Raw genomic sequence first — 25,875 nt, 5'->3', positions numbered from 1 at the left:
GTAAATCAAAGTAACAAGGAGGCTCAGAAATAGAATAAAAGTTATGATTGCTGCAACATGTGCCGTGTTAAAAAACAAGAGGATAGCATAAAGCCTCACTTAAATACGCTATGAAAATACAAATTCTCAGTAGGAAAAGAAAAAATATGGAAATATTGAAGAATTGCTACGTGCCAGGAGACCAGATTAAAGCTCAGGATTTCATATCTATGAGGTGGATTGTTTTTTTCAAAATGTGGATTTTTTTTCCTTTTGCTCACTTTGGAGGCATGTGGATCTGGTATTAAAAAAGCAATTGCAAAAAAAATTAAAACAGCAAGTTTCACAAATAGAAATATTAATTCTACTCAAAATAAATAGTTGTTAAAATGAAAATCTTTATATGATTTGTATATTAATACAGTTTTCACTGAAAAGTAGTGCCACAGAAAGGGACCTGGGAGTCCTGATTGATGGTAAGTTGAATATAAGTGAGCAGTGCCCTGGCAGCCAGGAGGGCCAACCATGTCCGGGGGGGCATCAAATAAAGCATTGCCAGCTGGCTGAGGGAGGGGATTGTCTCACTCTGCTCTGCACTGGTGTGGCCTCACCTCGAATATTGTGTGCAGTTTTGGGCACCACAATATAAGAAAGATATTAAGCCATTAGAGAAAGGAGGGCCATGAGAATGATGAAGGGTCTGGAGGGAAAGCCATATGAAGAGCAGCTGAGATCACTTGGTCTATTCAGTATGGAGGAGACTGAAGGGAGACTTCATTGCAGTCTACAACTTCCTCATGAGGGGAAGAGGAGGAGCAGGCACTGATCTCTTCTCTGTAGTAACCAGTGACAGGACTTGAGAGCATGTCCTGAAGTTGTGTCAGGGGAGGTTTAGGTTAAATATTAGAAAAAGGCTCTTCACTCCGGCAGTGGCTGGGTACTGGAACAGGCTCCCCAGGAAAGTGATCACAGCACTGAGTTTGACAGAGTTCAAGAAGCATTTGAACAATGCTCTTAGGCACATGGTGTAATTCTTCGGGATGGTCCTGTGCAGGGCTAAGGATTGGACTTGATGATCCTCGTGGGTCCCTTCCAACTCAGAACATCCTGTGATTCTGGGATTAAATTGCTTCAATCAAATACAAATAATTATTTACAATTTATAAAAACATAGCATGAAAAATCACCAGTGAAGTTCAAAATCAATGTTTGAGTATAAAATAAAATCTAACAAAAATTTTTAAAACTTAAATTCATTTTTTTTTAATAAAATGATAAATATCTTGAAACAAAAAACATTTTCAGAGTGGGAATCAATCAATCAATTATTAATGAAGCATGCTCGATAAGAAAAATTGCTGTGCTCTGAGGAAATTATAATCTCTTTCAAATGAAAACTTGTTTCATAATAGCTGTATGCTATTATGCTTAGTGTGTGGTAGTGCCAAAAGTCTGGCTGCCTGAGAAGTTGAAAAACAAAAGGTAAATGAAAGGAATTTTTTATTATACCTTCTGCTTTACTTTTGTGGAAGAAGTCCTTGTTTGTCTTGCAAGCTTAAAATCCTTAAGAGTTCTGTATATGTTTGCATACAGTCTTTATATGCAGAATGAATCCCACATACATTGGAGGACAGCATTCTGGATGAATAAGAATTTAGACCTGTTAGGAATGTGTACAACATCCTTTTGATTTTTCTTTACTACTTTGGGTTTTCAAATGAACTTTTCTAGTGCTCAGTTCAAGTTGCCCTTTAAAGAGACTTAAGGTGAGGCAAGATGAGAGAGAATTTTCTGTTACAATATCCTAGAGGATAATGTCAATGAATGTGTTTTAATTAGTAAAGCCTTTTCTCCCAGTGACTGGCAGTGAGTTAACTGTAGTCTCTGGTAATGTTGCTATGCCAGTCAGCAGAGGTTGTTCTATTCAATTTTTCTCATGACGTTGGCTTTTAGCAGTGATGTCTGAGTAAGATGTTGATCACAGCTGATTCTGAGTCTTTTTTGTTTTCTTGTAATCTTGGTGTTGGTGTAGAACAGTTCTCTATGTTGTAGAGAGTAGTAGTTCTCTACATTGAAGAGAGTACAGTTTTTTAGTGTTTCATAATGCAGGAACCAAAGACATTTTCTTTAGTATGTCAAAATGCAGATTTGGATAGTTAATAAGAGCTTTTGTGTCAAAAAAAATTGGCCTATAAATATTTATGTATTTTTTGCTTATTTGAATCAAGAATGACAAAAAAAGAGTGATGCAGGACAGTCTAATTGCTTTAATAATATGTCTTTTCTTACTGTGAGAACTGGAGCATAAACTGTGGAAGAGAAAGCCATGAAGTCTCATTGAAGTTATTAGTGCAAGGTATATCTTCTAGAATCCAAGATTACTTTTCAGTACTGTCTTATAAGCCAGTTAATAGCTCTTGCTTGTCAAATCCAGCTGTATCAGCCCAACAGTAGGTAGCTGCTTCTAGTTTAACTCTAATTGATGTCAGTAGTAGAGTCCAAGAAAATAATCAATGACTGTTTGCAGAATCAGGAGATTCCTGTACAAACCTGATGAATTCTGGCAGACAGCATTTGTATAATTTAAGAACCATTATAAAGATGCTGAAAATTTGGAACACTGATCAGTATAACTGAAATTTTTTTTCAGTAAAGGTATGTGTCATTGTGTCATTTTAAAAAAGTACAATATTTACTTATTTAGAGTAATTTCTATGTTTAACTTTGTTAAAGGGCAATAGCACACTTATAATTTATGTTAGAAACAATAATTTTAACTTTCTTTTTTTGTATAGAAAAACATAGGACCAAAAAAAATTATTCTTTTATTTGGATGCAAACAAGATTGGTTTGGGGTTTTTTTGAGTACTATTTTATTTACTTTATTTATCATTTTGACATGTTCATTCCAGTGCCGTGTCTGAAAGCTCTTGCAAGGCCTGGTTCTGAATTGTGCTTACTAGATCATTTCTTCTTCATCAAGATGAATATAAAATTCTGTCAGATGAGTCTGGTAGCAACAATAGCATAATTTTATTATCCAGGAGAGTAAAATTAGATATATTAACAATTAAAAAATAAACTAATGTCTAGCTTATTATTTTGGTTTGGAGCAACTTTTTTTTTTAAGAAATTGTAATTGATCTTACAAAAAAAATGAATTATTCTGTCCTCTACACTTATTACCTTTTTTATAATGTAAAGTGATTCAGAGAAGTGTTTTTATGAGCCTCATCAGTAAGACATCTGAACATTATAATGACTATCCTTACACTTGCTCTGTGAGGCAAGAAAGTATTAGCTCTCCTCTCTAAGTTGGGAGTTGAAGCACAGGAAGGCTGAATTACTTGTCAGAGCAATTATAGAAATTAAACTGAACCCTAGAAAGTCCATCCTTCTGATTTTTTATTATTCTTGTTACATGTGGGGTTTTTTTAATATAAATAATGGTCTACAGTTTGATTTTGTCTGACTTGATAAGTAGGGAGTTGTGTCTCAGTTAAAGAACACAGTAACAGAGCTGGGCAGATCTGTCTACCTGGAAATGAGGTTACTGATTAAATTTCTCTACATCCAGCTCTGCAATGCTCTTTAGATTAAATAGTTAGCTTCCAAATCTTTTCGTAGTCTTGGCATTAATAATGTCAGATTTGTAACTGCAAGGTGAAGTAAGCTCAAGGGAAAGAAGGAAGGGGATAAAAGGTCAATGCTACTAAGGCCTCACTAGCCTACTGTATTCATGGATCATCAAACTAGATGACTAAACTATTAAAATAACAGAGAAAACAGAAAACCAGAAATATTGTGTTCATAATTATATCTCTGTATTATGCTTTATGGATCTTTACTTGTGTTCCTTGAAATAGATTGTTAACGTGTTTCTTTGGGGACCCCAGCCCTAGAGACTGATTCAGAAGTAATGGCTTCCTCAGTGTATTAAATAATTCTGACAGGATGCTCATTTTCTTTAATTATCTCCAAGTATCAGTAGTTAAAATCTTGTTAAAAATAATGGTATAAGTAATAGCCTATTGGGATTACTTTTCCTATAAGCTACACAAGATAATATGTACTGAATTTAATCACATGTTATGCATCGTACAGATAATTTTGTATTATTGGGGAAAATATAAAATGGTATTATTTTGAGAGAAAAAGTCACCTGCAACCCCTCTGCCCAATATCCACAAGACCGGAAAGAAAAATTCTTTCATTCTGTGTGTTTGTGTGGGGTCTGCTGTCATGTTTGTTAATGATGGACACACTAAGAGTTAAATAAATAGGCTGAAACTATTTGCTTTGGTAATTATATCTCCAGTGTTACTTTCCAGTAATGTAGCTTAAACTGCAGGAAAAAAGTAAATTGCAAAGATAAATATAGGTAAAATTATGCAAGGACTTTGCAAAGCCATTGATAGTGTATCACGACAATGTCTTAAAAAAAACCTGAAAGTCATTTATAATCTTAATGTTCATTAATGCTAAAGGACAAGATGATCAAGGGCTTAAAACAATGCCTAAAAAGAAAGTTAATTGTGACATTTGTTTAAATGCAGCCAATACGCCACACATTTTGACAGCATTTATTAACCCAAAATATTTTCAGGAAGTTGATCTTCAGGTTCAAGGATTTTAAAGTAGAGTTTCATTTTTTCCTGTTAAACTCCTGTTCACTTCATATTATGCCACCACGAATTTTATAACCAGTTGATGAGACCTGTATACTGTATATCCTTACTTAAAGAGAAATTCCCTTTGTTTATAATGCAGGCATTAACCAAAGCCCACTTGCATTTTGAGCTGTGTCCAAAAATTAAATGGGAGCTTTCTTTAAAAATTATTTCAGATTCTTTCAAAATCAAGAAGCCATATTATGTCTTAAATACTAAAGTCGCAACCGTGTTTCAGAATCATTACTCAATAGCTGACAAATCTCCATGAGCATTTTCATTCCAATTTAAAATGCACTTTTGAGGCAAATCTCTCGATCATTCAGACTTACGGTACTTTTGTTCACATCAGGAGAGGTCCTGGAGAGTACAAACTAGATCACTTCTGGATAAAAAAAAGACTCAAGAGGATGCACTACATGAATTGGCACTTAGTCCATTGAACCAGATGAGATGTTCACAGCAAAAAGCCCTGAGATGCATTTATTGCCTGCATCATTCCTCACTGTCAGCTGCTTCATTCTACAGAATATTCTCACTGGTTCATGTTACTTGCTAACATAGGTACAGCTTGTGTCTAATAAAAAATAGATACGGAGACACTACTCAAGGCTAGGTGGATCCTGTCATGTTTAGTCAGCTGTCTTTCTCTAAATTTAAGTTAAATTTTCCATTATTTTTAAGAAGAACTACTAAGAAAAAGTGATATATACAGTCAAATGTCCAAAGGTGGGGAAGAAACTGCAGAATAGTAGTATAAAGCAGGAGAGTGATTTCGGTTTTGGAGTAATTCCTAATGATATTTGTCTTTATGTAATTTATATGTCTCAATGTGTCATAATTTCATGTTTGTAATGTACACCTCTCATAGCCTACAATCCTTGAAAAGCCTAGGTACTAAAAGTGTGTACATAGTTTACACAAAATCAGGATATTGATTTAGAAGAAATGAACTTCCAAGATACAGAGGCAAAAGAGAGGTGCTGCATGTGTGCACATGTGTGCCTGTGTGTGATCTGCAAGTAAAATTACATTTGCCTATATGTCTTCTTCTTTTTGTTAGTTCCGTATGTTATCTGTGTTAGAACATTTTCAACCATTACTTTTTGCATTGTAAAAAAACATACTAAGAACAGTAAAAATGATGAGAGAGATTAAATTTATGTTGAATTCACTGAGAGACTTCCATTGGATTAAATTTTGACTTGATCTTAATTGATTGATAAAAAAACCTGTGTGAAACAGGCAAGGTAAAGTTATAAGAATCATGACAGAGAAATGAAGAATTATTTGTTGTTGTATTTAGTTAATAAAATATGGTCTATTTAAAGAGATTTTTTCACTGCAATAATGTAAGATAAAATGAAGTATATTTTTTTTATTAAAAAAAAAGAATAGTCCAACTAAAAAATGAATTTTTCAAGATAAAACTTTTGGTATGAAAAAGTTATACAAGGTGTTATGAAGAACATAAGTAATTTTCCAAATACTTTTTTATGCCCTTATCTGTATTTTTATTCTTGTGAAGGCCAGTACTTTCTTCTGAATATGTGCTCCTAAAAATACTCATTGTAATATTTTTTAAACTACAAAAATTAATATTTCAAAACATTTTTATACATGAAAGAGATGAAAAAGGATGTATATATTATTCACAATCTGTGATAGAGAAAACTTGTATGTAGAACGCAGTCTAAAATGCCATCTGTTTTTCCTTTAAGATTCTCATAAAATGTGTATTTTTAAAATACTTGGCCATGTAAAATTCATTTGCCCTTTCTTTTGGAAACATTTGCTAGCTGTTTTGCAACATCCATTAGTAAGGCATATGATTTACACCTTTGATCATAGTCATCTTTTTTTTCCTTCTTTTCTCTTCTTTTTCATTTTTCTCTTCTATGTCTTAATAGGAAAAGAACTACTCTAAAACTCCACAAGTATATGGACAATCTGTGGGTGTATATTTGTGTGTGTAAAACCTGCAGCTGGGGAAACTTCATTTGATTATTTACTTTTGAGCTGGTTAGCAATTCAAATTTTCTTCTCATAGGTCCACTGGTTTCACTGTCTTGACCTTTAGTGTTTTTGACCTTAAACCTTCATTGAATTGACCCAGTTTCATATGGAAGGACGACAAGTCTGCTTAGGCGATGTTCTCTGTTGAGCTGGCATCTCTCTGTTCTCTGTTCACTCTCTCTCTTTGAGTTACTCAGCTGGAGTTACTGAGATTGATCAATTCTTGGGTGTTTCCTGCTGAAGTTCTATATATTCTGCTTCATTTCCCTGACCTTTGAGGTTCTATGGCTTGAGTGAAAAGCAAACAGTGCTCATCTACAGTTGCCGTTGTGCTGGAAGGCAGCTGAATGATAGAGTACTGCCATAAAAGTCATCGAATTCTGTTTACAAATTGTACCATTGGGCTTCTTTGTACTGTTCTATTTCTTTGTCTGTTTCCCTTCCTCTCAGCTGGGTTGATAATACTCTCTGTAAATTGATGTAAAGTTATCAGCTCTAGCTATTATATGAACATGGGTTTGTAGAACCTGAATGTCATTAACTTTCCTTTTTCAAAGCCCGTAATACCTCCGGGACTCTGACAGCGTGTTGCTATACAAATCCTAAATACACCCTGCAGTGCTGATATGTGCTGCTAATTTGCTGTTGTCATGACTAGTTTATTATTTTGCCTGTCCACAGGGAAAAGCGTTTTTCCATCCTTTTCACAGCTGGCAGTACTGCTCAGCCAGGAAATATAGGAGTTCTTGCGGACTAAGTAGAGAAAGAGTTGATATCTGCTGCCCTGGCATAGCATAGCATACATACTTCTCCTGAGGGACAGAGGTAGGTGTAGCAGCAGGATCAGTCCACAAAATGTAGTCAGTAATGCTATGAAAACAAAGGTTTACTTGCACTTTTGGGAAGTCATCTGAAAGCACTTTACAACCTTCCCTCAATGATTCTGGTGAGTCTACATTGCTGTCCTGAGGAGGGATGTATGTTAGAAAGCTGCACTGAAGTCATGGGGAGAAATATCCTCTAGCTGAGATGTGTAACTGCTCTTTTATAACCTCTTTATAGACAGGTATGTGTCTCTTCTTAGCTGTGCTTATTACAGCTCAGCCTGGCTGAAACACCTGTTCATCTGCTGATCAAAGTCATGAGATTCACAGATCACAGAGAAGAACCACTCTGTAAATTTTTTTTCCATCTTCAAAAAATATTTCTTGGTGCTCTTTCTTAAAAGTGAAAACAGTGCTTTTGAGGACAAACTTCCTTAAGTAGAGATGGCATGTATCAGATTTTTTTTGAGCGGGAAGTTAATCAGCATTTTTGCATTCATTTATGTGTATGAACAAATCAATTTTTAATTTATGGAATGATGAGACATGTTCAGACTTTCCCATTGTTTTTTCTTCTAAAATACAATTTCATTTCACATTTATCTCACATTTAAGAATGAATTTGTGAACGTTTATTTTTACAGATGTAAATTTAAGTTGGATATCAGGAGAAAATTCTTTACAGAGAGAGTAATCAGGCATTGGAATGGGCTGCCCAGAGAGGTGGTGGATTCACCATCCCTGGAGATTTTTAAACGCAGATTGGACGTGGCATTGAGTGCCATGATCTAGTAAATGGACTGGATTTGGACCAAGGGTTGGACTCGATGATCTCGGAGGTCTTTTCCAACCCAATCGATTCTATGATTCTATGATTCTATGAGAGTTCTTACTGAAAAAGAAAAAATCCCAAGGAATCCCATATTCCATGGTCAGTTACATGGTGCTGATAACAAAGGAGTCACACAAGCCCCAAAGCTGTTACCAGGAGTTCACAGCACTAAAAGTTGACAAAATAGATGCTTCAGGAAATCAGAAATGCTACAGTAGCTGCAGCTGGTACACCAAATTATGAAGAAATTATATTACTATTTTTCCAGATACCAGATGTTCCAATAATGGAAACACCACTACTTAGAAGTATTGTTTAAAACTGATTTAAAGATTATTTTTATTTTAGGGGAGATTGGTATTATAATGGCTTTTTAATTATGCTGGCTAAGCCCAGTCTAACTAGGCCATTAAGTTAATGAACAAATTAGCAAAGAAATCTTGATGTATTTATGAATTTCAAAATCTTTATTGGGTTGTCTCAATAATTTTATCCATTTTAAAAGAATATTTACAGAAAATATAGTATTCATATGAATTCTTACAGAAGAACATCATCCTGATAAGGCTGTAAGTGTGCTGGGACATAGTTTATTCATGATTTTATAGCATGAAATTTCATTTTGACAGGTGTTTGGCATCCCACAACGCCAATTCATGTTTCTTGTAAAGGTATCATTAAGATGAAAAGTATGTACTTTTAAGGCACACGTATAGTAAATCAAAAGCTTGGTCTTGCCTAATTTTTTTTTTTCTGTTAGTGCTATATGATTTTTCAAAGCATATTTTGCAGCACTCAAAACAAAGCCAGCTGGATGCCAACAAGAGATGAATCTGTTCTGAAAGCTTAAAAAGGCCCATGACAAGTGAATGCTGTATTCTTTTCATTCTCTTAAGCCAGCCTCTCAAAAGACTTAGTTTTAGAGTAAAGGTTGTAGCTGTAAACTGGATCTTATAGCAGCTCAACAAGGATGGCTATTTCCCTGTGCAGGTGTGGAAGGTGAAGGTAGGAAGTTGGGAAGCTCTGTCTATAAACCCTTTTTCTGTTCCTATTGAATCAATCTCCCCAGTGTTCCTTTAAAACAACAAGCTCTATGGGGCATGTGGCTGTTATAAATAGACCTGTGCCCTGCTATGGATATGGGTTTTGGCAGTTAGATGTTATTTCCTACACGCAAATAAAGTGCAATCTGCAGAGTACGTCCTTGCATGGCTTTTCATGGGTGGTTTGCACGCTGTCTTTGTAAAGACTGTACCTGCTCTGTACAAATAGTCATACACTATAGGAGTTTAGTAGTCAGATCTTACCTCCTGAATGAGATAGGAAAATATAGCTTGCCTCAATGGCAGAGTGCATTACTCTTCAATTACTGTAAGCACTCCTTCGAAAAGAACACACTCGAAAGGCAGTTTTCACCACATTGAACCTATTCTGATTCGTTTAATAAATACTGCAGAAGATCAATCATTCTCAGATATCCTTCAAAGAAATGAGATTTTCTAACAAATAACTTTGCACTGAAAATAAATGTTTTAATAATCGATTTTTTTATGGAAATAGAGGTGCTTGCTTTCTACGGGTTCAGTAATTTGTCTATCTAGCATATTTTTCCCTAAAAAAAGAAAAGAAAAGGGCAACAGAAATAACTATTTTTTTCTAGCTTAGTAATTTTTGGCAAATTCAGTAGTAAATAAGGGCAATCACTTCTTCATTATTTGATTTGTTTTAAACAAAAGCACTCTGTTTATATTTTACCTTTCTGAATGAACTGGATGCAGTAATTGATTTCTCTTCCTATGTAAATTAGACTACATTCTCTTTTATTGTTAAATTTAGTTCAATTTATGGTACAAATATTGCTAGAGTAAGAGCTTCATTAACACACAGGTGCTATTTCTTTTGATCTGGTCTAATTCTAAATAAGTGCCAGTGTTCTGCATTATCATTAATAAATATGTAGTTTCTATACATACATCTTTCAGGTACAATTGAAATGGATGGTCAATAGATTGTATGTTTTCTTAAAGTGCCTTATTCACTGTAGAGATTCTGTATTATTCAGTGAGTAAAAATATTTAAATTGTCTTTTTGAAGAGGTACAAACATGTTTCTCAGTCCTTGTTTCTACATTTGGAGTAAGTGTCATAAGATGATGAACTTGAGTATTGTGTTGCAAATCTATGAAAACTTAGAGGCAGATGGTAAAGGAAAGATGATGTTTGATGCTCATAAGGTCTCCAGACAATAATTATTTTCTAATAGATAAGTCTGTTCTTATGGTCAAAAAGGGCACGTGTGTCACTTATCAAACCAAAGAAATATTTTTTAGGAAAATTTCTAAAAACAGGTTCCCTTTGTTAAAATGACTTCCTTGATCATAATTAACAGCTACTGCAAATGCAGGTGAATTTAGCTATCAATAGCTGCAACATTTGTCAGTGAAAGAAGCCTTACTTCTGTGAATACTTATAAATGGATAATACCTCTACCATGTAACAACTCCTGCACCAGTGGAAGGATTTCACAGTCATTGCTGCCTAAAAGAAATGTTATTATTTGAAGTTCTGGAAAATCAAAGGGAGGGAAAGGGGGAGAGAGAGAGATGGTGAATGATTTCCACATAAGAAAAGACTTCTATTTAAGACCTTTAGTTTGGTAAAACTTTTAAAGGTGGAAAGAAAATTTCCCTAAGTGTGTGAACTTAAACAAAAGAGAATGTTTACACTCTACAGGAGAGAACCCTGCTAATGCTCTGTGGGAAAGGACTCTGCTAGTACTTGCAAGGCTCTAATTATTATGGAATAAAATTGGAGACAATGGGAGTTTTGCCATTGAATTTTTCAAGTCCAAGATTTAGGCTTTATGGACACAGTTACACTTCCTAGGAGACTGAAGAGATTTTGCCCCTATAAATTATTTTCCCCAGGACTTATCAAAGTACCGTATGCAGGAGGATTAGGAAAAATTAACATCTCTCTTGTTTCACTGAGCAGTTCTGTCAGAAAAAAGATAGAATATAGTCTCACCCAGATACAGTTCTTATTTCTCACCTCCTGTTTCTTCCCTCTTCCAAGTTCCCTGTAGGAATAACTTTCCTGCCCTTTTGTCTCTCAGATAAAATTACTCTACACTCTTCTCTTCCTCCTCCATCTCCAATAGCAGCAGCAGAGGTGGCTGTTCTTTCATCTCATCAGTATAAAACATAAGTACAGCCTCAGTTATAGAAAACAGAGATCTTACAGCAGCTGAACAATTCTGTTCCAAGTTATAAAGCTTTGAAAATTCTTTAATTAATACATTGTGTTTTCCAGTGATTTTTAGGAAGATTTTTCTTTATTCATTAAAAACATGAGTAAATCTTGCAAGTTATAGCTGTAAGTAGCATATAAGTTCATGTAAACTCAACACGTTTTTAAAAATTGCATTGGGAAAATCCAGCAGAGATAATTACATTCAGATTTATAATTAAACTGCTCCATTTAAGTAGAAATGATTTAGCCTTGAGCTGTGGAAGATATTTTTCTTTTGCTTGTTAGTACTTAGGTGTGACATTTCTATTAAAAAGAAGGCATATCATTCTTACTGAGTGCAGCTTAATGATATGTGAAATATGAATGTATCCATAACTTAGAATATATACAGGATTTCCGGGATTTGATTCAGTTCTGCATAGTGCTGTATAAATGCTGCTTGTTTTAAATAATCCAAGCTTGAAGAACAAACTCTATCTGATGCTTTTACCTGTGTCTTAGGAACTTACTTTTCTCCCCTACAAAGGTTGATTAGTTAAAAGACCTCACTGAAAGAGAATTTTTTCTTATTTTTGCAAAACATCAAAAAAAAAAAAAAAAAAAAAATCTGTGTTTCAAACCAGAAGAAAATGCAAACTATGCAGCATGTCACTTATCTGTATTGCTTTATCAAAATGAAAGAAATATGTATGACATAATCCTTTCCTATACTGCTTCTGGAACCTGAGTAACATCAACATTTGCTATGTGATAATACAGCCTTTAAAAATATTGTTATGAGGAAATCTTGCAACTGGAACATGATTCATGTGACTGTGCTTTTTTGGAATTGATGCATTAGACACAGAAGAAGTCTTTCAGTTTCTTTGTTGTACTTTCTATTCCTATCTCACTTGCACATCAAGCATTATTCATTCATGACAGCTGTATTATTTTGGGGGCTTTTTTGTGTGTGTGTGTCACAGATGCATGTTTGCCTGGGTTTTTTGGGCCAACTTAATACAAAGTGGTTAAAAATTCAGAAGATATTATGTTTCACTCAAAAAATTCTCTGCCTGTAAAGGCCGTAAAATTATCCCTCTAATATATGTGTTAAAATTGATATTTTGCACCTCTATGATATAACTAAGATTTTTTTTACCTATTTAGAAAAGAGAAGTGGTCAAATAGTTTGTGATTGTATGACTTGTCACAGTGATAGACAGGTTGAGGCAAAATCTTTCTACTCTGTCATTCCCTACTTTTTCTAGTGTGTCATTATGAAACAAAAAGAGACACCTTAACTGACAGAGCTTTAGAGAAAGTGTGATTTACAGAACAAGTTTTCTGTATTTAACATAACATTAAATTCAAATACATAAGAAGGGAGGTTTTATATTCACTTGCTATGTAGTCAGTTAAGAAAAATATTTGAAATAATGAAAAAGAAATGTATTAAGGGAAAGATCAAAATGAAGAAAGTTTCATCAACACCAACAGAATGTAATAGGCCTTTGCTCTAAACCCATCCCAGATCAAACTGGAGTTGAAGAGCATACTGTTATAAATAAAAAATTAAACAGTAAAAGATAAATTTGCTACCTAAAGTTCCAATCAATGTCAAATTAAGTATGAACTTTTATAATCAGTTTATAATCTTTAGTCTCTCTAAATGCAATGGATTTTAAACTGATAGTCTTTCAGCATATGTTTCCAGTGATGGTTTATTTGCAAAGATGGAGACCCTATAGTTCTTGTCTTTCTTTTCATGTTCTAACTACAAGAATCTGTAATTTTTAGCTTATGACAGAGACTGTGTTGAAAGTACTTTAAAGGTGTGCATTTATCAGTGATTTTTTTTAAAATTTTTATTATTATGTTTGACACGGAAAAAATTCAGCATAGGTAAACTACTAGGTAGTGCAACTGTAGTCTGCATAATGATCTTGTGTTCTTTCCTGTCTCTGCATGTTGTAGAATTGTGACTTCCTAAAGCAGAGTAAACTTAGTTTAGCGAGTCTTAAGTAGGGTGCACTTCTAGGAACTATACTGAGGCCTTTGACTTTACAGAGAAGCTATCTGTGGAGATTTTGTACAGCTGAGTCAGGGAGCCAGAGTCAGGCTTGGGATTCACTTTGTGTGTGTTCATGTGCACCATTTCTGTGACTGTGGAGGTCAGCTAACCCCTAACCACAGTTTTCTGTGTTAGGACTGATAACCATAGGAGATAACTGACTTCATGAATACTATGCCCTTAGATGTTTATTATTACATAGCTGGATATATATTTCTTCTCCTAGTTGCAGCTATGGTGTGGAAATGTATACTGTCCCTCATAATAGGTTGCTGCTTGCTCAGAAGAGCAACTCCAACAAGAAGTTTGAGTTTTCCATAATTAATTTCAAAAGAGCCAGGCTTAAAAAAGCCAGCCATTTTATTCCTTTAACTAGATATAACAGTATGATATAAAGAATTTCAGGGGAATTCAATTAGCTCCAGATGTTTAGGGTGGAGAAGTGAATGCCACCAAGGGAAGGAATGGGAAGGTGCTCAGAGCCATGATCGCTTCCAGCAGCATGACAGTCATCAACAGGCAGCTGCCTTTTTGTCTGTCACTTCAGAAGCAAAATGGCATACCCTACACTTTCTTCCCTATGACATATTCATAACTAATCCTACAGCCTACACAAAGATATTCCTTTTGGCATGACTAGGACAATTACTGTAAGAGAAAAAAAGTCATGCAACTGACCGGCTGTAGTTATAGCTTCCATGGGAAATTAAATCTCAAGAAAAAAAACAAGTACATAATATCATGACCCATTATTAGGTGAGATGGCAAATCAAGCATGTGTCCCCTGATACTAATGGTATTTTCTGTGTAATGCCCAAGTAGTTAACCATGATTTTATACCTTGTAGCTTAAGACATCTATAAAGTATAATTCTACAGAAAACGGATCACATTCACACATCCTTGAAAGAAAACAGATTTTGTCATTTTACTTCTCAAGCATAAACACCTCATTTTAGACTGAAAATATCTAACCTTGCCAACAGCTTAATTTCAGTGACACTTTGCAATATAAAGTTCCTGCTTGTTCTCAGCTTTTTGAACAGTGGTTATCTGATGATCTTCAGAGAGATTATCTTCATAAATATAATTAGACTGTCATTAGAATTTATAAACTCTTTTCTAATAGATGTCTTACAAATTTTGCTTTAGATGTAACATGTCATGTAAAAACTTCCTAAGCCTCTCGTGTCTATTATTATGATATTTATTCATACAGCATAATTCATATTTTCATGCATTGATATTTTATATATATTGTAGAAGGGATACAGCAGAGAATATAGTAAAAAATAATGTATTATTGTCAGTATGTGGTATCTAGAGAGATGCAGATCTGTTTGATTCTTACAGTGTTTCCTCTTTCAAAACAGAAATACTGAAAGCATATATACTTCCCAAAAAGACCACTACCCCTTCATACTTACAATTTTAATTAATTACAGCAATTCCATTAGGCATTTTTCAGATCTTGGACAATTAAATAACAAGTGTGTAGAATTTGATTGTAATGTTGTCTTCATTTAGTGTTCAGGAAAAAAAAAAAGTATTGCCTTGAATAGGAATACAACTATCTCCTGTCTAAAGCTGTGATGATTTTTTTTCCCCAGACCCCTGTTTGTGGCAAATGCCCTTCCCTCATTTCTCAGTTTTGGGCATCAACATTATGCTACCACTTAGCCACCGGGACTCCAGCCAGGCATTGGTACAGAGGGAGTGTCAGTGTTTTCACAGGTGTAAATCAAATTGGCTCTGCTGGTGCCAGCTGAAATGCATCCATTTGTAACAGGTGATGTCTTCCACAGGCTCCTTCAAAACAGAGAATTGTTTACCACAGATTTCAGGTGCACAGCAGGGAAAAGAAAAGCCACACCTATGAATGAGGATACATGGCACAACCACTTTTCTCATCTGATGCATCAAGGTCTTTGGAGTGTGAGGGTTTCAGATTCAATCCCTTACTCTGTTCCTGTTAAATATTTTGAGAAATCCTGAACTTATAAAAATTTGATGAGATGGTGAAATCATTTTCCACTGAGCTGACATCAGCAGCTGCACATTCCATTGTAGCTCATATTGCTTCAGTAGGACGGATAAGATTACACTGGACAAAGAAGAAATTGGAAGTTGATAAATTTCCTCAAATTTTGTCTTCTATTGCTGTCTAATGGCCAATAGTGGAATTTATTGTTGGAACACTTGATTATGTTACTTTACTATAGTAACACCTGCGCAGATTCATGGTCCCATCAGCTGTTATCATTCTGCAAAAAATTTCTCCCAAATGATGTTCAACATAAATGTGGACTTAAAGCTATCAATATAATCATACATTGTTACAATGTACACAGAGCACATTGCAACATGGATTTACATGAGACCAGCAAGAATAGTTTAATTAAAAAATTACTTCCAATAATCATTCTTACATTAAAGTTTGAGAGGACCAGAACACAGACGCATCATCTCCAACTAAAATGATGATGCAAAAATAATAATCTGAAATATATACAATTTGTAATTTACATATATAATTACTTGCATAATTAAATTATCTTACAATATTATTGATAAATTTTATTCTTTCAATATTTTATTAGTGCATAAATTTTCTCTTTTATCAATATTTTTCTGTCTGTGGCATTTCATAAAAGATTTTTTTTTTACTGTGATTTTACAAGTGTTATTAATAAATTCCACATAATGTAACAAAAATATTATTGCAGAGCAGAATTAGAAAAATAACAATCCCTGATCCCTCAAGTGAGTGATGTTCATAGGGATGAGGATTCATCTGAACTGACCAGGTCAGGTACTGCTTTTATTCCTTGCTAATGACTTTCTTGCCATCAACTTACTAACTGACAACCACACTTATTATTGGAAAAGTGTGGTCTGACTTAGTATGCTTAGACTAAATCCCCATGACATAAGGAGATAACGTTTTAGTGTTTTAATTTAAAAAAAGTTCAACTTTATTTGCCAAATAGGAATCATTAGAAAAAGAGTATAAATTATTTTTATTTAATTCTTCTTGAATAAGATTGTATTCTAATCTAATTTGGACAGAAAGAGACTTTAAAATGCAGAACCATGTTGTTTTTTACTATTTTTGTAAAAATTAGTCAGAAGAATGGCAATTCTTGGAAGCAAATATTTTACTAAACAAAAAAAGAACATAGAAATACACCCCCAAGAAAATTAGTCATGATAATAAGATATGCACTGCTTAGTAATTCAAATACTTTTTTTAAATTTTTGGTATATATATGTATATATATATACACATACATCCTTTAATTGGCATCTTTAATTGTCTTTTGAAATTCTCATAGCACTAAGAAAGTCTGCTCACAGATGAAAGTCTCTTATAAAAGCCCTGTACAAAGCTAGTACAAAGACACCTCTTCCTATGGCAAATAATTTTCAACTTTAAAAGGAAACAAAACCTTCTTTTCCAAATGACCTTTAAAAAAAAGTAATTCTTTTATCCTTTTGTTCACCTTTCTTTTACCTCATCATTTTGCACTGGGACTCAGCTATCATAAAGGTCTTTTCCAACCTGAATGATTATATGATTCTTTGATTTTAATTGCTCCTTGTTTCCATATACTATTTTGCAGATTGTCGTTCATCCAACCCATTTTGTAGTAGTATCCTAACTCCTCTCAACACAAGCTTTAGGGCTTTAGTCTGACTAATGCATGTTAACTGACTATTCAGAAGATGCCCTAGGTTATCCAAATTTTTAGGATCAGGAAACATTTGCACTGACTCTGTTGTGAGAAGATTTCCCCTTGTCCCTAATTGTCCTCTGAAGGTGGATATGTCTGTGACGGAGAGGGGAAGAAAGAAAACCTACTTTATTGAAATTTGATTAGCACTGCTGTTTTTCTTTCTAAATATTCTTGAATTAAAGTCTCTGGCACACCCCCCCCCTTTTATTTTGTGGAAAATTTCAGGTTTTATGTATTTTTAGAGGGAAGGAATAAATACGCTTGTGTAAAAACGGTACATTAGATTCTAATTATCAGTTTTTAAAAGAAACTTTGAAATTTCTGTAGACCATAGAGTTCTTGTCAATAGAAAATATGTGTAGAATAATTGTATTGTATAAAGTGCAATTTTCCAAATAGAAAGTCTGCTCAAGTGTTTAATATTAAAGGTTTCTCTAGACTCATTTACACTCTTCTATCCTGTAGAGGGTATCCCTGTTCCAACACAGACTTCTGCAGTTGAGGTCTGCCAAAATAGGTGTGTGTGTCTATGTTTACTATACCTACCTTTTTTCCTTTCCTCAATTCAGGACATCATTCTGTGTTTGCAGTCTTAGGTAATACTAGAGTTGAATGGTTGTTTAGATTTCTCAAATAGTTTTCATTGTACATCTTACCCAAGAAAGGGCAGAGGGAGGAGCTGGTGGCTACAGAATAAATGGACATATGGAGAAGTGGATACAGGAAGAGTAAATAGTGGAATAAGGTCCTAAAATGTATTGCATAAAGAAAATTATGTAAAGATAACAGATGTGGGATGGATAATTAATACTGTTGTGCAGGAAAGGAAGGGTTAATATCCCAGAACATTTAGTATTTTTTTCAGTCCGGATATGCATTGCAATATAGCATTTAAGTTGATTTACTAGCAACAAATAAATGGGACAGTGAATTTTTTTTTTCAGCTTGTGAATTGGCAGTGGAATAAGACCTAGAATCTGAGTATATCACAGGATGAATATATCAATTTAGGGATGTCAAACACTCCTTGACATTTGAAACTTTTATTTCATTCTCTTCCTTTTTTTTTTTTTTCATTGTATGTGGGTGGGAAATGCAGAAAGGGAAGCAGTCAATTCATACAACAACTATTCAATGTCCGTATTGGTGTGAAATTAAGATCACAGCAATCCTAATGGATGTCACAGCCCTTGTTCTTGCATTCTCTGTGGGGGTATAGCGATTGCTTCATTTTAAGGCTAGACTATCTTGCAATTTGTTAAGTTTCTTTGATTCTGATTGCTCTACCTGTGTATATGAATTTACACATTTGACTTTCCAAATCATTGTAAGTGTATTAATGCAAGTCATTAACGCGTAAGAAAAGAGAAGGTGAACAGTTGAGGATCAGAGGCATAGGACATTGAGGAGCAAATCAGCACCTCAGATACTGAGGAACAAGTACATCTGATTCATACTCCTGCCATGTTGAATTTACCTAGGAATATAAAGCAATTCTTGAAGTACATTATTTAATGCATTTCTTGGTCTTTCATGTGGTTTCATATGTAACATCAAATCATTTGTGCAGCTGTATGAATTCTTTAAGTGACACAGAACTTATAAAACTGAGTTAGTGAAGCAGTAAGACCTTAATTTATTGCTAAAATACAGTCATACTTCTTGTTAAGAACTGGACATAATTGTCAGAAAAATTGAATAAATAGTTCCTCCCAGATGTGCTAGCAGCAAATTGTTACCAACTTTTCATTCCCTCTGAAGCAAACTAGCTTTCATCTTGTTATAGGGTAAAGCAGATTGCTAGATCCCATGGACTTGTAGACTGACTCAATTTGACATCTGGTATTGGATATAATTTAAAAACACTGTCATAAATTTTGCATAGATTTATGCGATGTATTTCACAATAGTATCCATCCTATTATTCATACTTTATTTTTTTAATCAGTCATCTCTTTGCCATATGTGTTATTGTTTGCACACATTAGCAAGAATTATGGAATGATACATCTTTTTCTGCCATCACAGAAAAATATTCATGATTTTCTGCACTAACAAAGTTTGCTGCAAGGAGTTACTAATTTTACACTTGTGGCAGATTTGCCCAAATATCTGACACTAAACTCTGTGTTACTTAGTGAGAATAACAGTATAGTTTTCAGCAAAAGTAGAAACTATTCCCTCACATTTCCAAATCTTTGCTGCATTTTTAATATCCAGGATTTATAGGGAAAAATACAAAATTAAGAAAATCTGTCTGAACACAATCATTTATACAACCTTGTCACAGTAAATTCATGTGATTCTGAAATGTAAACAGACTGTGGGGAGGGGAGTAGGTTAGAATTGAGCACTTGTTCTCTTGCCCTGTAGTTTTGCTCAAATAGCGCAAGACCAAGAATCAGAAAATAAGTTCAAACAAGAAGGATAAATGGGATACAAAACTAAAGCTGCTGCTGGACACAGTGTCAAAAAATCTAGTCTCTCACAAATCTTCTGTGTGTCTTTCAGTACAAAAAATAAAAGCCTTTTCTTCCAGTACTTGTGGCACATAAATCAAAGAGACAATAGCAAGCACTTCTCTAGCCTAACCTGCTTTCTAGAATATTTCAGGCATTGAAAGTCAGGATTGTTTTCTAGTGTTGTATAAGTATATCTAATGTTAGCTCCTTGCTCCCCATCCTTGCATCTGAATTTCAGTTTTCCATACCTTTTATTGTTGGATAATTTAGTTAATTTTAAATTAAATCAATCAGCTATTCCCCTACAGTAATTAGACACTTTGTAATGTTGAATTGCCCTACAAATTACATAGCTCAGTGTGGGTTACAAATAACATGCATTTGTCCATTGTCCAGCAGTAATACTTAGGAAACCTGTATAAAAATTGTCAGATAAGCATGATAATAAATAGAACGTGACAGATCCCAACTAATGCAGAGCAATACAGCTCTGCTCAAGTAAGTCAAATGGTTCCTAGGTTATACTAGCTGAGTGATGTTTGTGAAGCCCAGTAAACACATCTGTAACTGTAGAATTGCTAATCTTGCCAGTTATAAAGCTTTTTATCTCCAATACACTTGAAAAAAAAAAAAAAAGATATGTTTAGGTTTGTCTCTGTATTTCACTCTTCCTTTGTCTTGAGAGCCCTTGCTTTACCTGTTTTTTGTTACACTTGTTACCTTTTTCCCCAGTTAAGGAAAGCAACTATAATTGTTTCTAGTATAATCCAAGGACTCAGATAAAACATCCAGTGCAGCCTGATTTGTTACTAGTTGAACAAAAAACCTACAGCTGGCAATCAGAAAAACACTCAACCATCTCAGCTTTAGTGCCAAATCTGATGACAGGAGATGGGAGTAGAGACAATAACCTTGTCATCCTTCCCTGTTTACAAATTCCTGCTTTGAAACCATTTTCTTTTGCTTTGTGTTATTCTTACTTCCAGGAGTATGAATCAAGATAGTCTTCACAATGAAGCTCAAATAAATTTTATTTAATAAAGAGACATAAATAAAACAATTGTGTTGGTCGCTCTGTAAGTTCTAAAGTTCACTCTAAAAAGTTTTTTCTTTGAGCTTTTTCATAATCACTTTTATATCTTTATTTCACTCTATATATGTCTGTAAGTCTGTATATGATAATGGAGAAAATACCAAGTCTTTACTGAGCAAAGTATAATGAAACAGTAGGAAGTTTTGAGCCACTTAAATTAAAATGATGAGGAAGAAACAGACATTAATTATCTCAGACTGCATTATCTTTTCATTTTGCAAGCAAGGAAATACTTAACACCTCAGAAGCAAAATACTTTACTTTGGACTGGAGAGATAATTTAAAATCCCATGTGGGGGGCAACTAGATGAAAGATCAGAATCTTGTATATTCACTGAGCAAGAATGATGAGATGAAAAAGTGGACAAAGAAGAAACTATGTTCGTGTTTGCTCTGTGCCACAAACCATGACCTCTTTCACGGTCACAAGGACCTATTTTCAATCTTGAGTCAATAGCTATAAATGTTAATAATTGCCTTTACCTCTTTCTCTGTAGCTTAGCTTCTTGCCCCATTACCAAAACCATTTAGCTTCTCAGTAATTCATTTTCTACATAATCTCTTTCATGTCCCACGTTTCCTCTATTGTGTTTCACCTTGAGCAGTACATCATGTAAATAAAGTCTATATCCATAATCACTTTACAATTCTGCTTAAGGGAATTCACTCTTGAAAACTCCATTCCAACCGGTCTCCATTATAGTAGATCTTTTTAGTCCTCATTAGATGGGACAAAGGGGCGAATATTTTAAAAACTATTTTAGCATCAATGATGTAACCTTGAGTATCTATTCAAAGATTTTAGATGTATTTAAAGTATGAGTATGAAGCAGATCTGAGAAAGAAGTTCATTGTACTGTGTTTGGATTCTAAAAATTTCTGCATTTAAAGTAAAGCTTAAGGCCACATTATTGTAGTGTAGACACTGATAAAAGGGACAAAAATGTCCAAGAAGTTGTATTCAAACATTTTTTTTTCAAATTAGAAATAGAGATTTATCATACTAATAGCCAGGAAAATGTGTGTGTTGGTATTTAAGGCAGAAATAGATTAATTAAGACAGAAAAGAATGAGTTCTGTATTCTTCCAATGAGCAACAAACTCCTAGCTTCACACAGTCTGCAATGTGACTATCTCAGAAAGGACAGAAGCAAGTGATGAAATATGTGTGGAAATATGTGTGTAAAAGATATTTTTAGTTCTGTTTAGGATTTACTGTAATTATGAAGTGTATATTTTCTTGTTTTAAACCAAATTTTACTGTGACTTTTGGATTCCATCCAGCTCTTGCTCTTGAAATAAAAATTAGGTATTTCCCTTCTACTTCTCTGAAAGCCAAATGCCTGTGAAAGCTTTTGACACTCTCTTATGTCATCTCACATTTGCTTGATGTGGTTATGTGTGGTTTTCCATCCTTAGTCTTACATTTCAGTTTGTAACAAATCTGAAGCCTTGCTTCATTGCAGTTTTAGTTGCTGAACCACTGTCTGTAATGTTCGAGATGGGGGTAAAAATCTTAGATAACATGCTACCCACATTTTTAGCACGCATTTAGAGGAAGTTAAAAACTTATGAAATTGGTTCCTCTAACACCTTTTATTACATAAGAGAAAAAAATAAAATAACAGTTGCCTTCCAGCCTAGGAAAAGTCATTAATGTTCTTTTCCTCCCTTTCATTTTTCCTTTTGTTCTCAAGCTTCATTCTGACTTGGACAAGGGAGTCGGCACTGTTAAATATACCCTTTCGGGAGACGGTGCTGGCACGGTCTTTACTATTGATGAGACCACAGGAGACATTCATGCCATAAGGAGCCTAGATCGAGAAGAAAAACCTTTCTACACACTCCGGGCTCAGGCTGTGGATGTTGACACCAAGAAACCACTAGAGCCTGAATCAGAGTTCATCATCAAAGTGCAGGACATTAATGATAATGAGCCAAGGTTTCTGGATGGGCCTTATGTTGCCAGTGTCCCAGAAATGTCTCCAGTGGGTGAGTAAGAAGCTTTAAACACCTGATAACTAATTGCTTATTACTTAATTGTCTCAATGCACATTTCACGCTGAGGAAAGAAAGATAAGGATGAAATAAAAATATACCTTCTAAAACTTATTATTAGGGATGTTTCTAATGCTCTTATTTAGAAATATGCAGATTAGAGTTTTCTTTTAGCTTTGTTTGCTGATTTATAAACTTACTTTCCTCCAAAATGAGTGCCAATAACTTTAAGTCTCTGAGGACAGGAGGAGAATAGAAAGAGATAGTCAAGGAAGTTATGCTGAAGTCCAGGGGTTATCTGTACCCCCAAACCTTTTATGTCACATACTTAGGTGTGTTCCCCCCTCTTTGTTTAAATTAACTGTTTGCTGTACAGAATTAGATTAATTTTTGTACAGCATCGTGTCATTTAACTGTCTTGTCTTTGTGGCTATTAAACTCCTACAGCACTTGCATGATGTCCTAATTATTCATTAGGGGACAATTCTTTAAGTGCATGCTGAAAGTAACGATTGTCCTCACCTCGTTCACAATGCAAGAATGGGAGTCTGCAAGACTGACTCAAGATGACAAAAACCTAATGTCCAAGAAAATCTTTAGTACACCAGATTCTTAAGTTTAAAAAAAAAAAGATTACCTGGGAACATGGTAAGTTTTCAAAAACCTAGTGTACAGAAGAGAGAATAATTTTCTCTCTAAAGAAATTAGTAAGGATACTGAAGCACTGGAATAGGTTTTTGCTTGAAGAATTTTCACAATGTGATAGATATTTGCCAGGAATGATGTAAAGAGCATCAATACTGCTTTGGAGCAGGATAATAGAATTAATGGGCCCTTCGGGTCTCTGCCTGATGGCTGATTCTGCAGTGGTCCTGAGAAGCGTGTTTGCAACATAAGCACACTGCTTGTGTCCTGCTGCCAGATGGTATTTTGGGTTTCCCTGCAGACACCAGAAATTAATTTGTTCTCCACTGGGAGTCCTTTAACTTCCTAGTGTTAATTTCCCAGTGTTAGTTCCAGCTTATTGCCATTTTCTCTCCTAAACTGTCTTTTCCCAGTACTTCACAAGCCAGTACTAGTCATTTAATACTCCCGATAGTTGCTAACAGTTTTGGAAGTTTTCTGAGTCTGAAATGGCAGAGGGATACTGTTCCCCTTCAGCTATGAAACTCTAATGTTGATGTTTTTAAAGTCAATCTGAAAGGCAACTGGTTGTCTACACAAGTTGCTAAACAGAATTAAAGAGGTAGTATTTTAAAATTTGTGGTAAGGTATGGTATAATGTGATAAAGTGAGATGTGAGTAGACATGTAGGGATGATCATGTTAGTCTTATACAACTGTAGAGACTAGTGCACTACAGTTTGTCTATAGATTCCCTATATGGTTTACCCTATAGAGATGCATAATAATAGTACTTATGGTTGTATTATTTATAGATGAAAAATATTTGTTATATTTTGATGTATGTCAGAATAAAATTTTTTTCACCAGTGAGTGTATGGTTGGTTGCTAAATTGTTTTTAAAACTTGATCAGAGAGATCTGAGCAAAAAAAAAATGAGTGGTGCTGTTTATACAGTGGAACACAGTGCATGCATTCATTCTTTCAGTCTGATGTTCTCCCTCTATCTTCCTTTCTTATTTTCTTAAATACATGTGTGCAGTAGAAGATTAAATGCTAATAGGGTCTTTATTTCATGGGAAACACTCTTTAAGGTTTGCCAAACATTGTGACTTTTACATGGATGGGAAGTTGCATGACTAAATGAGATACAATTGAGCGTGCTGTGTCATGCATACAGTGTTTTAAAACAATTGCTTTCCAATTTACTCTCCTTTGGAAAAACAAAAGTAGATGCCATGGCAAAAGTGGATCTTCTTGATCTTCACTTTATTCAGTAACATTCACTATATCTAGAAGATTTTTTCATAACAGATGTTATTTTCCTCTATAAAAACAATTAAAAGATGGATGAAAATTGATCAGAAAAGGCAAGGCAAGAAAAGAGTGCCCTAAGTGGAAGCCTAAACTTCAAATAATGGCTACTAAAGCAGATAAAATTTTTTGCTGCTAGATTGTCTTGCAGTAAAAATATCCAGAAGTGCCTTCTGTTACCTGTAATGTGCCAGAAGATTGTGCCTTCTCCAGTGTAGGTCTTTCCACTCTCTTGTTCTCTCTTATCGATGCTTTTGCTTTCTAATGCAAGCACAGATTCCTCAGAGGATCTAAAACTACTGCTCTCTATCATCAGTACTATTTAGTTGCACCTATAGAGATGCTTAAACCTACCAGTGCCTGAGGCTGACATTGAAAATCTCTGATTTTTCAGCTGGTACAGCATATGGTCATCTCGACTTAAGCAAAAACCCTGATAAACCCTTTCTCTCATATTTTTTTTTTTCCATTTTAATTTTCTAGTTGCCGCTTTTCAATTATCAAATGTCCTAAACTTCATTTACTATAGTTTCACAATATTATTGATTATGAACTGCATGAGTGTTGTTTTCATTGTGGGAAATGCACTGCAACATGACTTTTTTCACCCTTACTAGTCAGTTATATGAACCTGACAAGCTTTTGTGACTAGTGACTTACTGTCTTTTATTGTTATATAACATTTGCACAGTTTTTCTCAGTTTGAGACTTTATCCCAAGGTTATTGATAATAAGGAGTAAAATATGGATACCAGAATTTATGTTGAAAGGGGAATAGAGGTGCTGAGAAGTAGCTAATAAAATCATACATCCAATGTAAACACACAGTATATATTCAATTTGGACAATGAAATAAAGGGAACGGTATAAATTATCCTTGAGATAAAACGGTCTGCAGCCATAACAGAAGACTGTATGGGACTGGGAAGTCTTGGGAAGAAAAGTGTCTTTCAGAGCCCTTACACACCTCAGAAATTTTCATGGCTACATGGTTCTCAATTCTGTGATTCTCTGGACTTCATTA

General features: G+C 34.5%; 1 protein-coding gene across 3 annotated transcripts in view; it reads left to right on the top strand.

The window, feature by feature from the left end:
* LOC113997535 (cadherin-12) overlaps positions 1-25,875 on the top strand; it is a 347,586-nt gene that overhangs the window by 204,832 nt on the left and 116,879 nt on the right. For 2 of the 3 annotated variants that reach the window (XM_039378099.1, XM_027739466.2), the window contains one exon: positions 22,614-22,908. The exons of the other annotated variant lie outside the window; for it this stretch is intronic. In XM_039378099.1, the coding sequence (XP_039234033.1) occupies positions 22,614-22,908 (295 nt within the window). The remainder of the gene's footprint in view (positions 1-22,613; positions 22,909-25,875) is intronic. 3 annotated transcript variants of the gene reach the window in all.

The sequence above is a fragment of the Pipra filicauda genome, unplaced genomic scaffold (assembly GCF_003945595.2).
Source record: "Pipra filicauda isolate LSUMZ 115617 unplaced genomic scaffold, ASM394559v2 scaffold99_size2403431_pilon, whole genome shotgun sequence".
NCBI lineage: Eukaryota > Metazoa > Chordata > Aves > Passeriformes > Pipridae > Pipra > Pipra filicauda.
The sequence above is the reverse complement of the archived record's forward strand: the minus strand, read 5'-3'. Positions and strand labels throughout refer to the sequence as shown.